General features: G+C 38.2%; 1 protein-coding gene across 2 annotated transcripts in view; it reads right to left on the bottom strand.

Moving 5' to 3' along the window:
- ADAM23 (ADAM metallopeptidase domain 23) overlaps window positions 1–17250 on the bottom strand; it is a gene marked incomplete at both ends in the record, with an annotated part of 161698 nt that overhangs the window by 31239 nt on the left and 113209 nt on the right. For both annotated transcript variants that reach the window (XM_079924205.1, XM_079924204.1), the window contains 9 exons: window positions 1784–1864; window positions 3177–3266; window positions 3862–3933; window positions 7239–7338; window positions 9648–9696; window positions 12029–12119; window positions 12880–12964; window positions 13984–14147; window positions 16267–16338. In XM_079924205.1, coding sequence (XP_079780331.1) covers window positions 1784–1864; window positions 3177–3266; window positions 3862–3933; window positions 7239–7338; window positions 9648–9696; window positions 12029–12119; window positions 12880–12964; window positions 13984–14147; window positions 16267–16338 — 804 coding nt within the window. The remainder of the gene's footprint in view (window positions 1–1783; window positions 1865–3176; window positions 3267–3861; window positions 3934–7238; window positions 7339–9647; window positions 9697–12028; window positions 12120–12879; window positions 12965–13983; window positions 14148–16266; window positions 16339–17250) is intronic.

Below are 17250 nucleotides of genomic sequence, written 5' to 3'. Positions count from 1 at the left end.
TAGAGTGAACGGTTGGGTTGGTTGGCTGGCTGATTTGATAAACTTGAGAAGAGTAACTTGGCATTCTGGCCTGGTCCTGCCATCCTTCTCCTGCCTACTCACATAAATCATCCTCTCTCTATTGCTCCTCCATGGCATATAAGGCAAGGGCTGGCTCTGCACCGACAGGTCATTCCAGGCCCAATTTTGTCAATAACGTGTTGCTATAGCCTGAGTCTGGGATCTATAAAGAGGCCCATTTAGCCCTCACACTAAGCTATGGCTTTCAACTTGGCTATTTGCAATAGCAAAGATGATATTTTGGCTTCTAACTGTACTCTACCAGAAGCCCTACCTGGCAACAGGTAACTCCACTCCTGAGAACTTGTCCTAAGGTGCTAACTCCAAACAAGAAACACTCTTAAAAATGCATAGAGATTCACGACCATATTAATCATAATAATGAAATACTGCCAACAATCTAAATATCTACCACAACCGGATGGAGAAGTGACTGGTAAATCCACATGGCAGACTTTCATGCAACTGTAAAGAGGATATCTATAAAAACTGTGTCACAGCATGAGAAAATGCTCTTGAAATAACGTTAGAAAGAAATGAAGGTAGAATGAAGTCAAAAATTCTTACCAAGCCCCTCCGTGCCTGATTCCTGATTTCCTCTCTGAATTGTTTCCACTATTCCCCAGCTATCCCTGCTTTCATTCCATCTCTTGAAGAAGCCATGCTTCTGTACTCACTGGGGTTTTGTTCATTTATTTGCCTTTCTCCATCCAGCAGAATGCAAGCCCCGTAAGAGCAAGGACTTTTCTATTTCAATTCCTCCCGTACCCCAGCATTCACAGCAGTGCTGTCACAGAGCAGGGGCTCCACAAATGATCATTTGAATGACAAATAAAGACATAAAACAACACAATATAAATGTTTAAAAATGTAAAAATTAAAGAAGGAATGCCGGAAGGCAACCTTAATGATAATGTGATAATTTTAATGTGAAGAAGATCATGCCAAAGTGTGTGGGCCATGAAGCCAGGGCTTCATAAGTGGAGCGAGATGGTAACAGAGCTCAGGAAGGGAGACTTCTGCTCCCAATCCCATTTCAACCACAGCAGTGCTACTCTTCCCAGATTTCTACATTGGGCTTCCATCCAAAATTTTGTTGGTAAGCTGGGACGAAGTGAGAGAGTGGCATGGACATATATACACTACCAAATGTAAAACAGATAGCTAGTGGGAAGCAGCCGCATAGCACAGGGAGATCCGCTCGGTGCTTTGTGACCACCTAGAGGGGTGGGATAGGGAGGGTGGGAGGGGGACGCAAGAGGGAGGGGATATGGGGATATATGTACACGTACAGCTGATTCACTTTGTTATACAGCAGAAACTAACACACCATTGTAAAGCAAGTATACTCCAATAAAGATGTAAGAAAAAAAAGAAAGGGTTTTGTGGCTTAAAAATGCTTGAAAATAGCTTTATCAGTGTGAGGGTACTGTTTTAGATGTGGGGACCAGGAAAGAAAAATCAATTCGTTGGATATGAGCAATATAAAGGGAACTAATTACAAAGGGGAAATTTGGAAGAAAAGAGATTTTTTAGGTCCAAAAAACCACAATAAACATTCTTAAAATAAAGGCATGGGAGGAGCTAGAAATTACTAGAAAACAGAGCAAAACAAAACAAAAACAAAAGAACCAAATCATATTCACACACGTAATCCAAACTGAAAGCTTTACAATATGTATTTGCAAGTAAGATGCATTACCTAAAACTCAGTTTGCCATACCTGGCCAGAGTCTCCAGTGCAGTATTCGGTAATATCACACCCATTCACAGCATCCCGACATTCATACCCTCGCGGCTGAAACTGCAAATCAAAACTCAATGTTAGGAACCAGTATTAATTAATATTTCAAAGAGTTAACATTCTTATATTCACCAACAATCATGACATCCTTTCATAACCACCGCCAAACTCTTTTTATGAATCAGCAAGATAGTTCCAGGATAAAGATAATACCCAAATACCACTCTGTGTAGTAAATATGAATCATTAACCAAGGCATTACATGTTCAGATTTCAAAACCCACTATCTCAGAGTATTATTTTTGGGAAACATTGCGATGACAATTATGCAAAGAAGAAACACTGGTGTGGCTTAAGACAAAAGAACAGAACACTAAAATATAAACATTTAGGATCTCTCTGAAGACTGATATGCACACCCAACCTGCACTGATTTACCAACTAGCTTGGATATTAGTCTTGCTTTAGCTAAATATACACAGGCAGATTTCAATTAATTCATATGAATTTCCTTCAGTGATGCCAGTGAATGCCTACTGAATACAAGGCATTTTGTTTCTCTGGGTGGTGGGTGGGTAAAAGATGAAGGAAAGAGTCCATCATCTTCAGGCAATTTATAATCTGGTTGGGGACATAAGCAAGTACAAACTAAGCTAGAATCGCCTAGATTACCACATGCATAATATCCCTTTCGTGTTGGATAAAATTAAATCATATACTTTTATGGTTTTAAAGGATATTAGAGATTTTATAGATGAGAAAAAGGAAAATTTAAAAAAACGTTTTTTTAAAAAATTAACCAGAGGTCTCTAAAGATGGAAGTAACTGTGTGTCCACACATACACAAGTTGTGCATATACACATATAAACATACATACATACATACATACATTACCTCCTTATCTAGCTTTCTTGCCTTTATAAGCGATTTTAAATATCAAATGTAAAAACATGAGCACTAGGTTTTCTGCTCAGGGTCTAAAATAAATTAGGATGAGTTTTAAAGAAAAAGGTTATAAGTAGGGCTTATTAGAAAAAGACCACAAGAATTGTCCCTCTTCTATTCAACTATTTAATTTGGTTTTCACTCATGATAGTAGAGCAATTCTCAATGTTTATTTTGGAAGGATTATAGATCTATTTTCTTAGGGAGGTACCAGAGAATAGAATGGTTGGTAGTGAATCATAGTAAAGATAATCGTTGTAACCCACAGAATCTGGATAGATTTATTGATTCTACAAAATCGCCAGGCTAATATGCACAGTGTCGATCAACAAGACTGTGACAAGTTGTACAAATACTCAATGTACACATTGAGATATTTGGCTAATATGTCAACGGTAAGAAAGATGAAACTGTCAGAGAACTCACAAGACATGAGGTGTTATTACAGCAGGGCCCGTCGCTGCAGTGGGCCCCATTGGAGAGAGAGCATTTCTTACAGCACAGTCCATAGCATTCCTAGAGAAAACACTTCACGTGAGTAAGTGAGGAAACCTACCCACTGGTCATTCAACACGCTCTCCACGTGTAACTTATGCGTAATCCATGTGAGGAGATGTATATAATAGTAAGCAAATCTTTTAGGAAAGAATGAACCACTTTAAGCAATGATAGATTCCTTCCGGCTGTACTTCTCAGCAAAGTATGATCTTCTAAGAAGGGGTTTCTCTACCAAAAAGTAAGCTTATTTTTTAGCAGGCACCCAACCCTAGGTTAGCTCTGTTGTATTCTTAATACTCAATCTAGTTTTACACAGACAAAACTAATATACAACATAGAAAGAATTTTCATGAGTCAGTAAAACTTGTCTGAGATGAATATGAGCTATGAATTTTTAAGAGATACGAATTTGATTAGAAGAATCCATTAGGTTTCTTCAGACAAAGCCAATGATTAATTCTAACATGTCTGAGCTAGGATTAAGCATTGATGAGAGAGCTCAGACATAAAGGCAGTAAGACCACAATGAATGATGGGGCAGACTTCCCACTAACGCTATTCTTCTGCACTCTGGGTAGATGTGCTGAAGGTAGAAAAGATCTCTTATACCTACCACATGGATTCCACAATCACACTCCTCCCCAGCTTCCACATATCCATTTCCACATTCTGTGGGCTCAAATAGCTGAAAGAGATTAGAAAGATAAAGGGAAACCATTTTAATTCACCACAGAAAATCAACACTCCAATCAGGCTACACACATGGCCTTGTAATCAGCCATCATGTGGTATTCTTCTGTGATCTGTTGTTATGGCATCTTACAAATGTGTCTGTGTGAGAATCACTGTTAATTTATTAATAACACTTCTAAAAAACATATTTTAAATGGGGTACTATCTCTTGGAGGATTCTCCGGTAGTGGGTTCCAGAGATGACCTCTACCATTAGAGCTACTTTTCAGAGAAATAAGCTGTCAGGAGGAATAGATCACTTTCGTATTTGCTAATGGAGCTAAAAATGCACACTAATAAGACTCACAGATACCTAATTTGTTGACTTATAACCAGGCAGCTGAGAAGATATAAAAACTGTCAAGAAGATAAAAATGCTTCATTCACAGCTAAATCTGATATATGCCATCAAGTAAATGCAAATAAACTTAGGGGAAAAAACTGTTGCTGGAAATCCATGCCCATCATTCTCAGTGAAAAGAAATCTGCACTGGCTGAATCATATTAAGTAAATGTGCAGACATATGCACAGATGTGTAGAAATTTCTCAATCATTCCTGGAGCAATGGTAGAGTCAAATTTCTAGAATAATCCACCCTACTGGTGCTATGAACTTGCTTGCCAAATAAACTGTATTACAGACCAGTTGTTGAGGCAGCTGATTATTTATAAGAAACATTCCTATTTCCCATCACCTGGGGCAAGATTTTTCTGTGTATATCTACTATACTCAGGTGAAGATTAGAACAGGACATCCCAACCCAAATGCTCAGAGCCATATATATGAGGGACAGCAGCACACACCCAAGGAACAGCTGCCCTCCACTGAGTCCACCAAAGAAAGAGCTGATCCTCCTTCCACTTCCAGGAAAGGAAAATTGTTATAAGGAGCAAGGAAGTTTTCCACGATACTTGGGTGGGACTTCCCCATGGGAAAAGCCAATGACTAAAATCAACAGTCCTCATCTCTGTGATATTTTGATCAAGAGGGAGGAGAAAATGGAAAAGGGAAAGGCAGACTGGAACATGAGTAGTGCTTTCTATCAGGACTCCCATGTAACCCACTGCTCGATTTCATTCTTAGGACTCTTCTTCCATCCTGAGACAGGTCACTATCACAAACCATATGGCAAACATGGCAGTTGAGAAGGTTCCCAGAGCACAGAAAAGATGCACTTAGATAATGTGAAAATAACACATAAAACCTGCATACATACATCCACTGGCTACAACACTTGGAAGAAAGTCAGTTCTTTCACACATACATATAAATTATTCCACTATAATCCATAGCAGCTTTTAAAAAATTTTTCTATATATGTTGTTTAAAAAGAAAGAATTTCAGGGCTTCCCTGGTGGCGCAGTGGTTGAGAGTCCGCCTGCCGATGCAGGGGACACGGGTTCGTGCCCCGGTCTGGGAAGATCCCACATGCCGCGGAGCGGCTGGGCCTATGGGCCATGGCCGCTAAGCCTGCGCGCCTGTGCTCCGCAACGGGAGAGGCCACAACAGTGAGAGGCCCGCGTACCACAAAAAAAAAAAAAAAGAAAGAAAGAATTCCATATTTACTAATTTTTAAAATTGAAGATGTATGTGTATTTTTATTTAGTTTCCACATTATCCAAATAATTTGCTTTCTACTCACAGGCAATTTCAGAAATCTAATGATGGATCCTTATACACACACTAGAGATCTTAGTATTTTCAAACAACTCAGTGTTGTTTCCTCAGGCATGATGCTTATAATTAGCTGGTGAGCTGCAAGGCAGGTAAAATTAGCCATGTACCTTGCAATTCAGAAATGTCAACAGCTCACATTAATTCATTATTACTCACTGCATCCATTTTAAACACTCTGAAGCTTTCAGATTTCTGTTGCATTGAGATCGATGCCATGAAAAGCAGGGAGCTGAGTTTAATGATGCAAGGTCACTTTAAAATTCCTGTTTCTTTTTCTGCAGCCTTACTGAGATTTTATACAGCTGTCAGGCATCAAAGTATCATCCCTAACTTAGCGGTATCACTTAATTATGGGGATAGGAATAAATTATTCTGACAGTTATCGACATCAGACACTGATTTTTTTAAAAAAGGCTAACATGATTTCACTGCTCTCTCAATTTGCAGAGTCATTAAACATTTTGTACAGCAATGGATTATATTTGACTTATGATGTAGTATCTTAAAAAGAAATATGAAATGTGCAATTCTCATCAATCCTGTCCGTTTGCCTGTTAAGCAACTTCGTTTCTAAACATGTTATTGGTCGACAGTCCCATATCCAAAAGCTCTATAGCCTGTGAGTTTAAGAATTCTGGCTTTGCTGGATTTTAGAAAAGTATGATGCATTTACCCTGTTCTGTATAACAGCCCTGAGGGGTCTGGTATACACCCTATAATCAAACACATTAACATTTGTGCAGTAACATTTGTGCAGTAAGACTTAAGAATACTTACACTATGAGGGATAAATAAAGATTTTCAGTTCAGGATAAGTTGTACCGTCCACTATGTTTTCTGCAAACTCATAAAATATACTTCCAATTTTCAGAATTTTTGAATTAAGGAATTGTTGATAAGAGAATATGACATTGTGTATATAAATTTTAATGAAATGCCAATTGACAATGTGGACCTTCCCAAGTAAAGATATATATATCTCTTCATATATATATACATATATGCATATATATATACATATATGTATATATATATATGCCTGTATTTATGGGGTCCATAAATACTTTGGGTCATTTTTTGGCTGGCTGATATTAGTAATGCTTTCTGTCTGGGAGAATGGACCACACATACCGCCCCCTGCCAAAAAAAAAAACAAAGTAAGAAAAGCCTAGAAGTTAGTTATACCCCTAGAGAAAATGTCAAGGGGAAATAGAATTTTTGTCAGAGAAATGGGCTAAAGTAATGTATCTTAATCTAACCCACTATCTCTTAGCAGCAAATGAAGACACCAACAAGAACATTTCAAAGATATTTTAATTGAAGGACTGTCTGTTTGTTTTTTGGAGGGGAGGGCCAAGAGGAGGTACAGCTGGCACTGAAACACCAGAGTTTCAGAACAGTGAAACTACGGTCTCGTAATTCATTTAAACGAGACTTAATCTTTAACGTGATAAAGCCTTTTATAACTAAATATTAATCTGATTGGAAAGAAACCTGCTTTCCAAGCCAAGTATCTGATATTTGGCATAATTCCATTGTAAAAAGATTGGAGAAATAATTACACTTTCTAAATTACTAACCTTTGTTGGCCTGTTGAAAAGACAGGCTCCACCCCCTCTGTGTAAAAAGTCTCTATACTCCAATATGCTGCACTTTGAGAACTTTCTGGAATGGGATACCCTGAGGAAATAAAGAATCAATTATGTAAAAAATTTACCGAAAGCAGTCATCAGAGAAGAAAATTAAAACCCTTGAATTAGAATAAAATCATCACTCTGGATCCAGACGATGCTACACAAACTTTGACAAGGCACTTATGTTCAAACTACTAAGTAAGTATGTGTGGTAGAGTCTGTAAAAATAGAAATTCAAAGAAAATCACAGATTTGGGGGGCTAGGTTACAATCTCCTTAGCAGTCAAGCCCCTTTGTGCTCAGGCTTGAAAGAGGTTTTGAAAAGTTCATCTCCAAACTTCATCTAGGCTGTATATTAAAATGTGGTTACTAGCACTGACATATATACACTACCAAATGTAAAATAGGTAGCTAGTGGGAAGCAGCCGCATAGCACAGGGAGATCAGCTCAGTGCTTTGTGACCACCTAGAGGGGTGGGATAGGGAGGGTGGGAGGGAGATGCAAGAGGGAGGAGATATGGGGACATAGGTATACATACAGCTGATTCACTTTGTTATACAGCAGAAACTAACACAACATTGTAAAGCAATTATACTCCAATAAAGAGGTTTAAAAAAAAATGTAGTCACTTTTATTCGCTCTGTCTCAGTAAAGATAAGCAGGGTTTTTTGGGGGCTTTTTGCCTCTGTCCTGAATAAAAGGAACTTGGGAACCTACTAGATTTTACTTTGGAGAAGGAAGTTGTGAGGGTCAACTGATTAAGGATTGTGTATTGCAGGCTTCAGCGACACAATTGAGGTAAACAAGGAAACCCTAAAGAGATGTGTTAGACTATATATGTTTTTATGTGTATATACACACAGTCAAAACAGAATTAGGGTAAGCGCCTTCTGAATTAGAATTAGGTAATAGCTCCTTATTCTCCAATTCGAATATTATTTGGTAATATTCATGATTTTGCAGGAATACAGTGAACCTCTTTGTGAGTTAATCAAATTACTATCACTGTGTCAGTACATAGGGGAATATTATATGTATGGTCAAGGTTAAACTGAGTCATACACATTGATTCCTTGGACATATTTGTCATAGTACTTGATTTGAGAGTACTAGGTCACTTATTCTAGGATGTGATCCAATAGATTTATATTTCCTTATGTATGAGGGTAGTGTATGGAAGCAGGTAAAATCTACCATTGTTGACAGCGATCTCTTACAAGAACTATGTAGAAACATATACTTGAGAAAATACAAATTAAGCTTAAATAATTTTATTATATCCTATGGGTAGTCAGTCTAAAAATCTATTTAGAAACTGGAAGTTTAGAAGACAGAAGGCCTCTCCGGATAAAACCTGTATTATGAATGGTGTTACCGTCTGTAGGAAGCCTCAGGGGAGGGGGAGCATGAAAGCTAATGGTTTCAAGTTTAAATTACTTTTCTAGAAACATGTGTTCTAAAGTAGCAAGCATAAAGGCTGACTCTCTCCTCAAGCCTTCATGCTCACACACCTCTTGTTCCCTGGACTCCTGGTGCACAAATAAGGAAGGGACTCTGTAAAAGTAGGTCAGGGCTTCTGGCAACTGGGGATCACAGGGAGGGGGCAGGATCAGAAATGATGATGTGTTGAGCAGATGTCTGGCATGGGCAAAGGAAGTGGGAGAGACACATGAATGAGGAAACCTCTTCTATCTATTAGGAGTGGGCTCTAGCTTAGGAGGCCTTGCGGCAGTGGCTCCCATGAGGCAGGGGTCCCTGGGGAAGAGGGCAATGTTTCTAGGCCTTGGTTCACAGATGCAACAGCAACCCTCTAGTTTCCAAATGATCTACAATAGGAGACAGGAGTTAGGTGAGCAACTATTCAAATGTCTAGCAGTAGAAGACCACCTAGACACGATAAATCTGTCTTAATTTGTTTAAAAAAGCTTTATTGATTATATAAGGAATGCAGTACAATTTTATTACAGTAAACATGTCTACTTACGAGTTCCTTAAAATATAAATTGTTGACTAAATTGGTTTTCACTGACAGTTTAGACAACCAGCTTTTATCCTAACTGTACTAAAAAATTAATGCATCCACTAAACTTAGAAGCATTTAATCATGTGCTTCCTTTAAGGGTTAATAGATGTAGAAGTGGTTACTTTATTTTACGTTTATTACCAACTTTGAATAAAAAATTAAAGTATAAAGTAAACTAGCCATTTCATTTTTTAAAGTATCAGACAATGAATTATTGAATTTATTCTAAGGCTTAGCCTAAAAGACCAGTACCTGAGAGACTGTGTATCTAATTATAGGTAACAATTTCAGTAAAAGGTATATAACAAATGCGTTTACAATGAAAATTTACCCCGTCTCCTCCATGATGCAGCCGCCCCAGGATTCTGTGCAGTCACATTCTAGTCCAATGAAACAATAAAAAGCAACAAAAGAAGAGGGAAACAACAAAAGTCACATCTTTAATTTGCATCACAGCTCTTGAAATAGTTCCTTATTACCAATTCCATGTCAGACAGGTACAGAATGTGAAGTCTCACCAAACAAAACCTATTTCCTTTAAATCAATATTTCTTTTCCCTTTCCAACACTATAGCTTGCTTCCTAAGACAACAGCTGCAAGAAATAAAATTGCGCCTCTCCATTTTTGTAACTCAGAGAATTCAATTAAGTTCCTAGTACCAATGTTTAATGAAAAGTACCTGGTCTAGAGACTGTAAAGCCTGAGTTTTAGTCCAAGTTCTGTGTGATGAGAGAGTTTCATAGGCAAGTGACTTAGCATTTCTTGGGTCTCAGTGTTTCCACCTCTAAAATGTGAATGTATCTCTCTGTCTCCCAGAGTGGTTCTGGGGCTCACATGAGATGGTAGTCTGTGTGCTCTCTGGGAACTACAAAGCTCTACTGCACAAATGCAATGAGCCCTCACTGAAGTCCTGCTAACAGACCACACCGGACGTTAGAGGAGAGAATTCAATTTGCTGAAGTCAAAGCAAGAATCAGCCAGAGACTTGAAGAACACTAAGCGAAAAGGTTCAGCAAAAGAGAGAAATCTAAAATAGAAATGTAAAATCATCTAAATTAAATAACAACCATAAACTTAACATAGATACGACAGATGGACATATGGGTATTGTGACGGGCTGTCCTTTTCATTTATTTTTTCCTATTCTCTTTCCTATGATAGACAAAGATATTTTTAAAGAAAGACTTCCAAATGGATCTTTAAAAATTCAAAGTACAGAACGAATCTACCTAAACAAACAATTCACAAAGGAATAAAGAATTTTAGGAAGGAATTATGCCCGGCATTAGTAATGAAGCCTATCGCTCACCCTACTCCATCACCTGACTCAGCAATATCTCTCAGCTGCCCCCAGCACTGGCCTCTTCCTGGCTCCAGGCTTTTCAAACAAGGACATAAACCTGGTTCTACTCCTTTCTGGTTTCAGGTATTGATGCCAGCCAGTGAAACCTGAATCACTTCCTTTGATGTGTACTATGTGTTTCCCTGGGAAAGCAAATACTCTGAGCAAGAAATTAATAGATGAAAGTTTGTGGAGAATTGCTCAATGCCACCAGACTTAATGTACCCATAAAGTGATGACTTAATATGCCCTTAAAGGAAATCAAGACACCCTGGATATATATTTTGCTTCAAGTTTCCATAACACTGTGTATTAATGACAATTATTTGATAGTAGTCAAAAAGTACAAAATATAGGATAATGTTAAGGTAGATTTTTGTCCTCTTCTTCTTTAGGGAGGCTGTGGTAGAGAGGGGGACCTTTATTCCTAGCATCTGATATTTTCACTGAGGGGAGTAGATTTCCACTTAATTCCTAGGTAACAGATTAGGAGTGAATACCTCAGGTTTTTCTTTCCACAGGATCTCGTTGTGTGTGCCCTAGGCACTTTTGCCTTCTGCCACAAAAGTGTGTTAGAAATTATATTTTGCTAGTGTATTGATATAAAGAGGAATCTAATCCAACTTGGATTTTATACCGATTTTAAAGGAAGTTAAAAACGTTCAAGGGCCCCCTAAAATTATTGTGGGCCTTCAACACTTCGCCACTAGAATCTCAGCCCTGTCTTTCCATCTGCATCTCCTCTGGTCAAAGAGGAGAGTGACACCCAACAGTCACCAGCTGTGTTTTCCTACTGGATGGGATTTGTGGCTGCTTCTCTTGGCTTGCCTGCCCAGTAGAGGAGAGTTATCCTCTATCATCTGTCCCCATGTTTACAAGTTCCAGGACAGGACTGCCTGTACAGGAAGCTTCTCCAATGTTTCTGATGGTACTAGGTGGGTAAGTTTAATTTGAGGTAAGTAGACGGGTACGTTTAATTAGAGGTTGAGCTCCTTTTAACTCTAGGTCTAAGCTATTTTCTGATCCAACTGTACTTGTGGTGGAGCTTCACTGACATCTTGTGGCTACACTCAACTGGTTAGAATCCAGAGGGCGAGTATTCACCACCACCCACCCCAACATCCTGCAGTGTCAGAAAGAGCGGATCACGCCCTGAGAAAGTATGATTTTATGGACTTTGACAGGGACATTCCTCCAACCCACACAGATTAAGAATTACCTTAAATTGCTCATCTTATCATTGTTTAGAGGAAGGAATACACTACAGTTAAGGAATTATGACTTAGAAATGAAAAATATTTCTTTATTGACCGGACATGCATTATACAGACAGAATGGCACATGAAAGTAAGAAGGTCAATGTACATACTTGGCTTTCTGCTAGAAGGTTCCCACTGGATTCCAAGGTTTTGAGCCAGGCTCTGCGATAATACTTGTGCCACTGCCATTGGAAGACCATACTGTTTTTCAGAGTTGAAAGTGTGTGGGAAACATTTGAGAGAGGGCACAAAGCTAGTTATTATTTCTTAGTCATCACCACATTTCATCTCAGTCCCCTAAGTAGAGCCTCACAGCATCAAAAGACGGCTTATGCTCCTTATCGCTTCTTCCTTGCAACTGGGCCCAAGAAGCAGAAAACCTCTCTCACTGTGTGGCATCTCTCAGAACTTGATGTTCTCACATGGAAACATAAAATCATAAAAGGCTGTGCCCCATTTCAGTTCATACCAAACCAAGAATAAATTCAACTTACTACAAATCTGTCAAGAGAGGTCTCCACTGAATGATGGCTACTGGGATAACCTGGTATAATAGATTCAGGTATTGACCAAGGTTTAGATTTGGTTGGTTCGACTTTTGGGATGTGTTAAACCTAACATAGGCAGAAGAGCAAATAACTTTTTTAAAAAGTCATAAAAGAAGGATAAACAAGCTTATAAAAACGTATCTATAGAGGCCAAGAAATTTCTGGGCCAATCTTTGGCTTGCATCTGCCTGATAAATATGAAAAACTATCATTAAGATATGAAACAATTACCTCTTTTCTAAACCCAAAGACCACTTTGGGTTCTATTTACTAACAGGAACCACTCATACTCTAGTCTCAATGTCATTATCATTCTAAAACAGGCCTGAAAAGGGAAGTAAGCTAGGCCAAGGGGAAGAAAGAGACTAGATGCACAGATAAAGCCCTATTTTAGGAAAACTGATAACATTTACCTCATTCACACCAACTCCCCTTGTGCGAGAACAGACACCTCCAAAGTAACTCAGGCTGCTTCTCTTATAGTGGAATGTCACACGCCTTAGGAAAAATAAGTGCTATTAGGAAACCAACGTAGGGACCATTGTATTTCAACTCTCTGCAAATATGTCTATTGTCCTACACTGAATACCCCAAACCAACCCTCCTTTAGAAAATCAAAAACTGTATTTTAAATACCTTTAAATGTATGTTATCATAAATACCTTTAGATTAATGTTATGTTAAATAATCTCAGTTGAGCAAACATCAATTGATCACCTAACTAAGCATCATGTACTGGCACAGGAACTGAGGACACAAAGATAAACAGAGCACAGCCCTTGACTTTTTTCTAGTAGAGACTATATAGTAGTTACACAAAATATTGATGATTGTAAATTGGTGATTAAACACTGAGAGAAAAGCAAAGAGTAACAGGTGAGAAGAAAGGAAGGAGGATTTTGGTTGGTTTGATCCCAGGACAGAACCTTAGAGGACTGTCTGAAAACAGCTTAGCCACCAGGGGGGGAAGGGAGCAATTTATGATATCAAAAGTGAGCAAAGCACCCCTTTTCCTTAGAGATGAAACGTCAATTTCAGTCAATAGTTCATTTTCACTTTGCTGTACACCTGAAACTAACACAACATTGTAAACCAACTATACCCCAATAAAAATTTTTAAAAAAAAGATCTAGCAAATGATTTGTTGGTGAAAGTGATGTGTGCAGGCTTTCAGGAAATCTGCTTTAAAGGAGCTAACTCAGCTGGAAGGAGGGCCCTTTCGCAATCCTCCCTCCCTGGCATGCCTGCTGCCTGTGGTGAAGGCTGGAGTGTCAGCAGCTGCCTTGAATCATGAGTTGACCCTGAGGATGGAAAGTCTGAAGGTACAGATGTGCTCTGAAAGTAAATCTCATGACTGTGGAACCACCATTCCAGCACTGGGCAGCCTACTTCTGTGCTTCTTATGTAACAGAGGAATCAACCTCAAACTTGTTCAGGATTGATTTATTGATATATAACCTAACTGATACAATAAAGGGATAAAGATCAACGTCAAGCCAAGGGCTGGGGATACGTACGAGATGAGATGCACAGCGTCAGCATGCTGCCTGATACGCTGCCGGTATTTGGAGAATTCGTGGAGCATCTGCACAGGGTTGGTGGTGATGTCAATATGATCCTTCTCAGTCCAGGTCTCTACAGCCACCAGGACAACCCTGGTATTAAGCTGCTCCTTGTAAATCTGAGGGTATACAACAGGACAGGTGCAGGAGGAAAACACTGGGTCAAACATGCACAATCAGTGTTTCAGAGTCAGCGGAAGGACAGGAAGGGGAGGTGAGAGGAGAACACGATGTCAGAATCAGCTCATCAGAGAGAATCTTCTTTCCTTTCTCTTTTCCAAGAGCAAAAAGAAAGAACAATCATACAACTCAGCCTCTCCTACAAAGTTACTTCAATCCCAAATCAGCATCTTTAGCAGCCAGGCATCTCACTGGGGGATCTATACTAGGAGTATCACGATTCTAAAGTCTGGACGTAAGTTCAAAATAGGGTTTAGTAAAATCACCCTTCCAAACCTCATAGGAGATAACAGGTTGGCGCCTGATATACTGGTTCTGAGTAAGTGTGATATGACCAGTTACTCCTGCAGGATTGGAACAGATCACTAAATCCTTGGACAAGCACTAACACCACGGCTGGCTTTTGCCCTTGGAAGCCTTGTTGTATGAAAAGTAAAATAACAGTGGAAGAGAATCACGATCTGAGGCCAAAGGAGGGAAAAGCAGACTTACATGACCTATGTCACCCTCACCACAGGGTGACATCACTCACAATATTTAAATTGTAATTTTCTGCTCTCTTTTTCTGCTTTTGGCCCAGTAGCTAAATAATTCACACATGTAAGCAATTTTGATGAATGTTGTCATTTTGTCCTATTTTCAAGCTAATTAAGAAAAGAATGGATGATCTTAGAACACACTGAGGAAAGGAAAGATTATCATGCCTAAATCACCGTGAAGCTATAATGATTTTACAACAGGGAGTGAGTTAAGTGTAATGTCTTTAAAAACAAATTAGTTGGTCAGCTTCAGAACCTTGTATGGTAAATCAAAATAAAAAAGACACTTTGCAAGATGTGATTCTGTTCAATCATGGTGAAATGACAAACACAGAGATTCTACCAAGTAAACAGCTGGGGCAGAGGGAAAGGTGTGTTTAATATTCTCTTTTTCATATCCATTTATAGTTTTCCTCTGAGAAGACTGACAAGGGCTGAAATTAAAGAAAATTAATAAAGCAGGTGATAACTGGCTTTCAGAATTTCAACCCTAAGGCTACATGCTATTCTATTACCCTGCACCCATTTTATACTGCTCAGCTGTGCCTACCACGTATTATATGTTATGAGTGTTTACATGATTGGAGACTTTTGGACTGTTTAAAAGGCAAAAAAGAAGGCAATTCTTTAGAGAAAATAAGTATCATTTAGATATTAAGCAATTTATAAAGGTTTTTTTCCCAGTTAAGAGGGAATATATAATAAATATCAGATAAACATACATTTAGCTGAGCAAAACAGCACTTTACATTAGAATACACAAAATACTATGCTATATTTATGACTAGTCAAATTGAATTATTTATTGGAACGTAATGAATAATATTCACATTTACGGATTTCCTATCTAAAGGAAAAAGGAAGAAAATCTTAACCATCATTCTCTGTAACTGACAGAAGGAGAGGAGGAAAAAAACTCAATAAGAAAGATTTATAGAAGTCTTTTTAAGAAGATATACATTTTACTGTTTTAAATTAGCTTTATTTTGGGACTGCACTTAATTCTGTCATCTAAAAATAAAGTCTGAAGCATTCTTATGGGGACACGAAGAAAGTAAATTTGGGTTCTTTTTAAAAAAATTTTTTTGTATTGCCTATATCCTCCAAACATAATCCACCTCAATCTATTCGTTCTTCTACCTTATATTTAAGAAGATAAGCTCAACTGATTATTATTAACGAAATCTCATTTGCCAAGTTTCATTTACACTCTTTTCGGTAGCTAATTTTCTCCAGTATTTTTGTCCTAACTAAACTCTTGTGACAATAATATCTAGACATCACTTAGAAGCAATATCAATGCATCTTTGGGATCCCAAGAATAACTCAACAGTCCCCTGAAACTCTGATAACACTGCCCTTTATGAAGCAGACCACTCTATAATTTCTTATGAGCCAGATGAGATAAGGATAGCATTTTTACTTTTGTCTCAGAAAGAACTAAAGCAGCGAGTAAGCAAATAGAGATATAAACCATTCCACTTTGGAAAAAGAGATTCAAGAAAACCAGGATACTTACAGAATCCACAAGGTTGACCACAGACTTCGCAAAGTTGTTTGTATGCGCATGAGAAGAGCGACACTTCTTATACTGGGAGGGGGAAAGATATACCAGTCACTGTCAAACCATAATTTAATGATAAATTTCAAAATTCTGTAAAAATAGAAATCTGACAGCAATCGTAGAAATAGGGATTAAAAATACAGAATTTAGTTTGTGCTGTGTTTGGATATAGTGATGTTCTTATTTATTTCTCTGTTAGGCAGGAAAACTATAGCTGTCTAAAATACCCATGATGTTCCAGGTAACGGAGACGGCCTAGTGATTCTGAGTGAGAAACTTTACACTTGAGAAGTAAGCTGTTAATTCAGTCTCAATGTCTAACAAATGCAATCCTTTTTTTTTATTATTTGTTTGTTTCACGGAAATGAACTTTACCAGTTTATAAAGAGCTTAGATCAAGAAATTTAATCCCAACTGGACACCCTCCTCACTTGAATTCAAGTGCATACAAAGATCAAGAAAATTTCTTAGGCAACACTTCAGATTCAGTCCATGATGTGGAACGCGTCTGTCGTACAGTTTAGAATATTCTTTCAGAAGAATGCCTTCTCCAAATGAAGCCTTTTGCTTTTGACGGCTCAGAAGTCAAAACAAAGAAGAGACAAAAAGTAGAACTGAAGTGTGCCGATAGTGTATAGTTGCTTATGGTTATTTATGATCACTTAGGAAAATAAAGTAAATTAATAGAATAATTACATAACATCTGAAGGGCTACAGTTTTAGCAAGGAGTACTGCAATGAATATGGCTTTGAGAGGACATTGAAAAACTAAAGTTTACCACAGGGGGATAATGCCCTCTGCTGAGGAGAAAGAAAAACATCCTCAAAACTACTGAATCAGGTTTGCACCATGTCTTTAAAACTTGACTTCATTTATAATTATAAAAATAATGCATCTTCATAAAGATTAAAACTACTTCCACGTTAGAATATCATGAT

This window comes from Stenella coeruleoalba (assembly GCF_951394435.1).
Source record: "Stenella coeruleoalba genome assembly, chromosome: 6".
NCBI lineage: Eukaryota > Metazoa > Chordata > Mammalia > Artiodactyla > Delphinidae > Stenella > Stenella coeruleoalba.
This window is presented reverse-complemented; position numbering and strand designations above follow the sequence as displayed.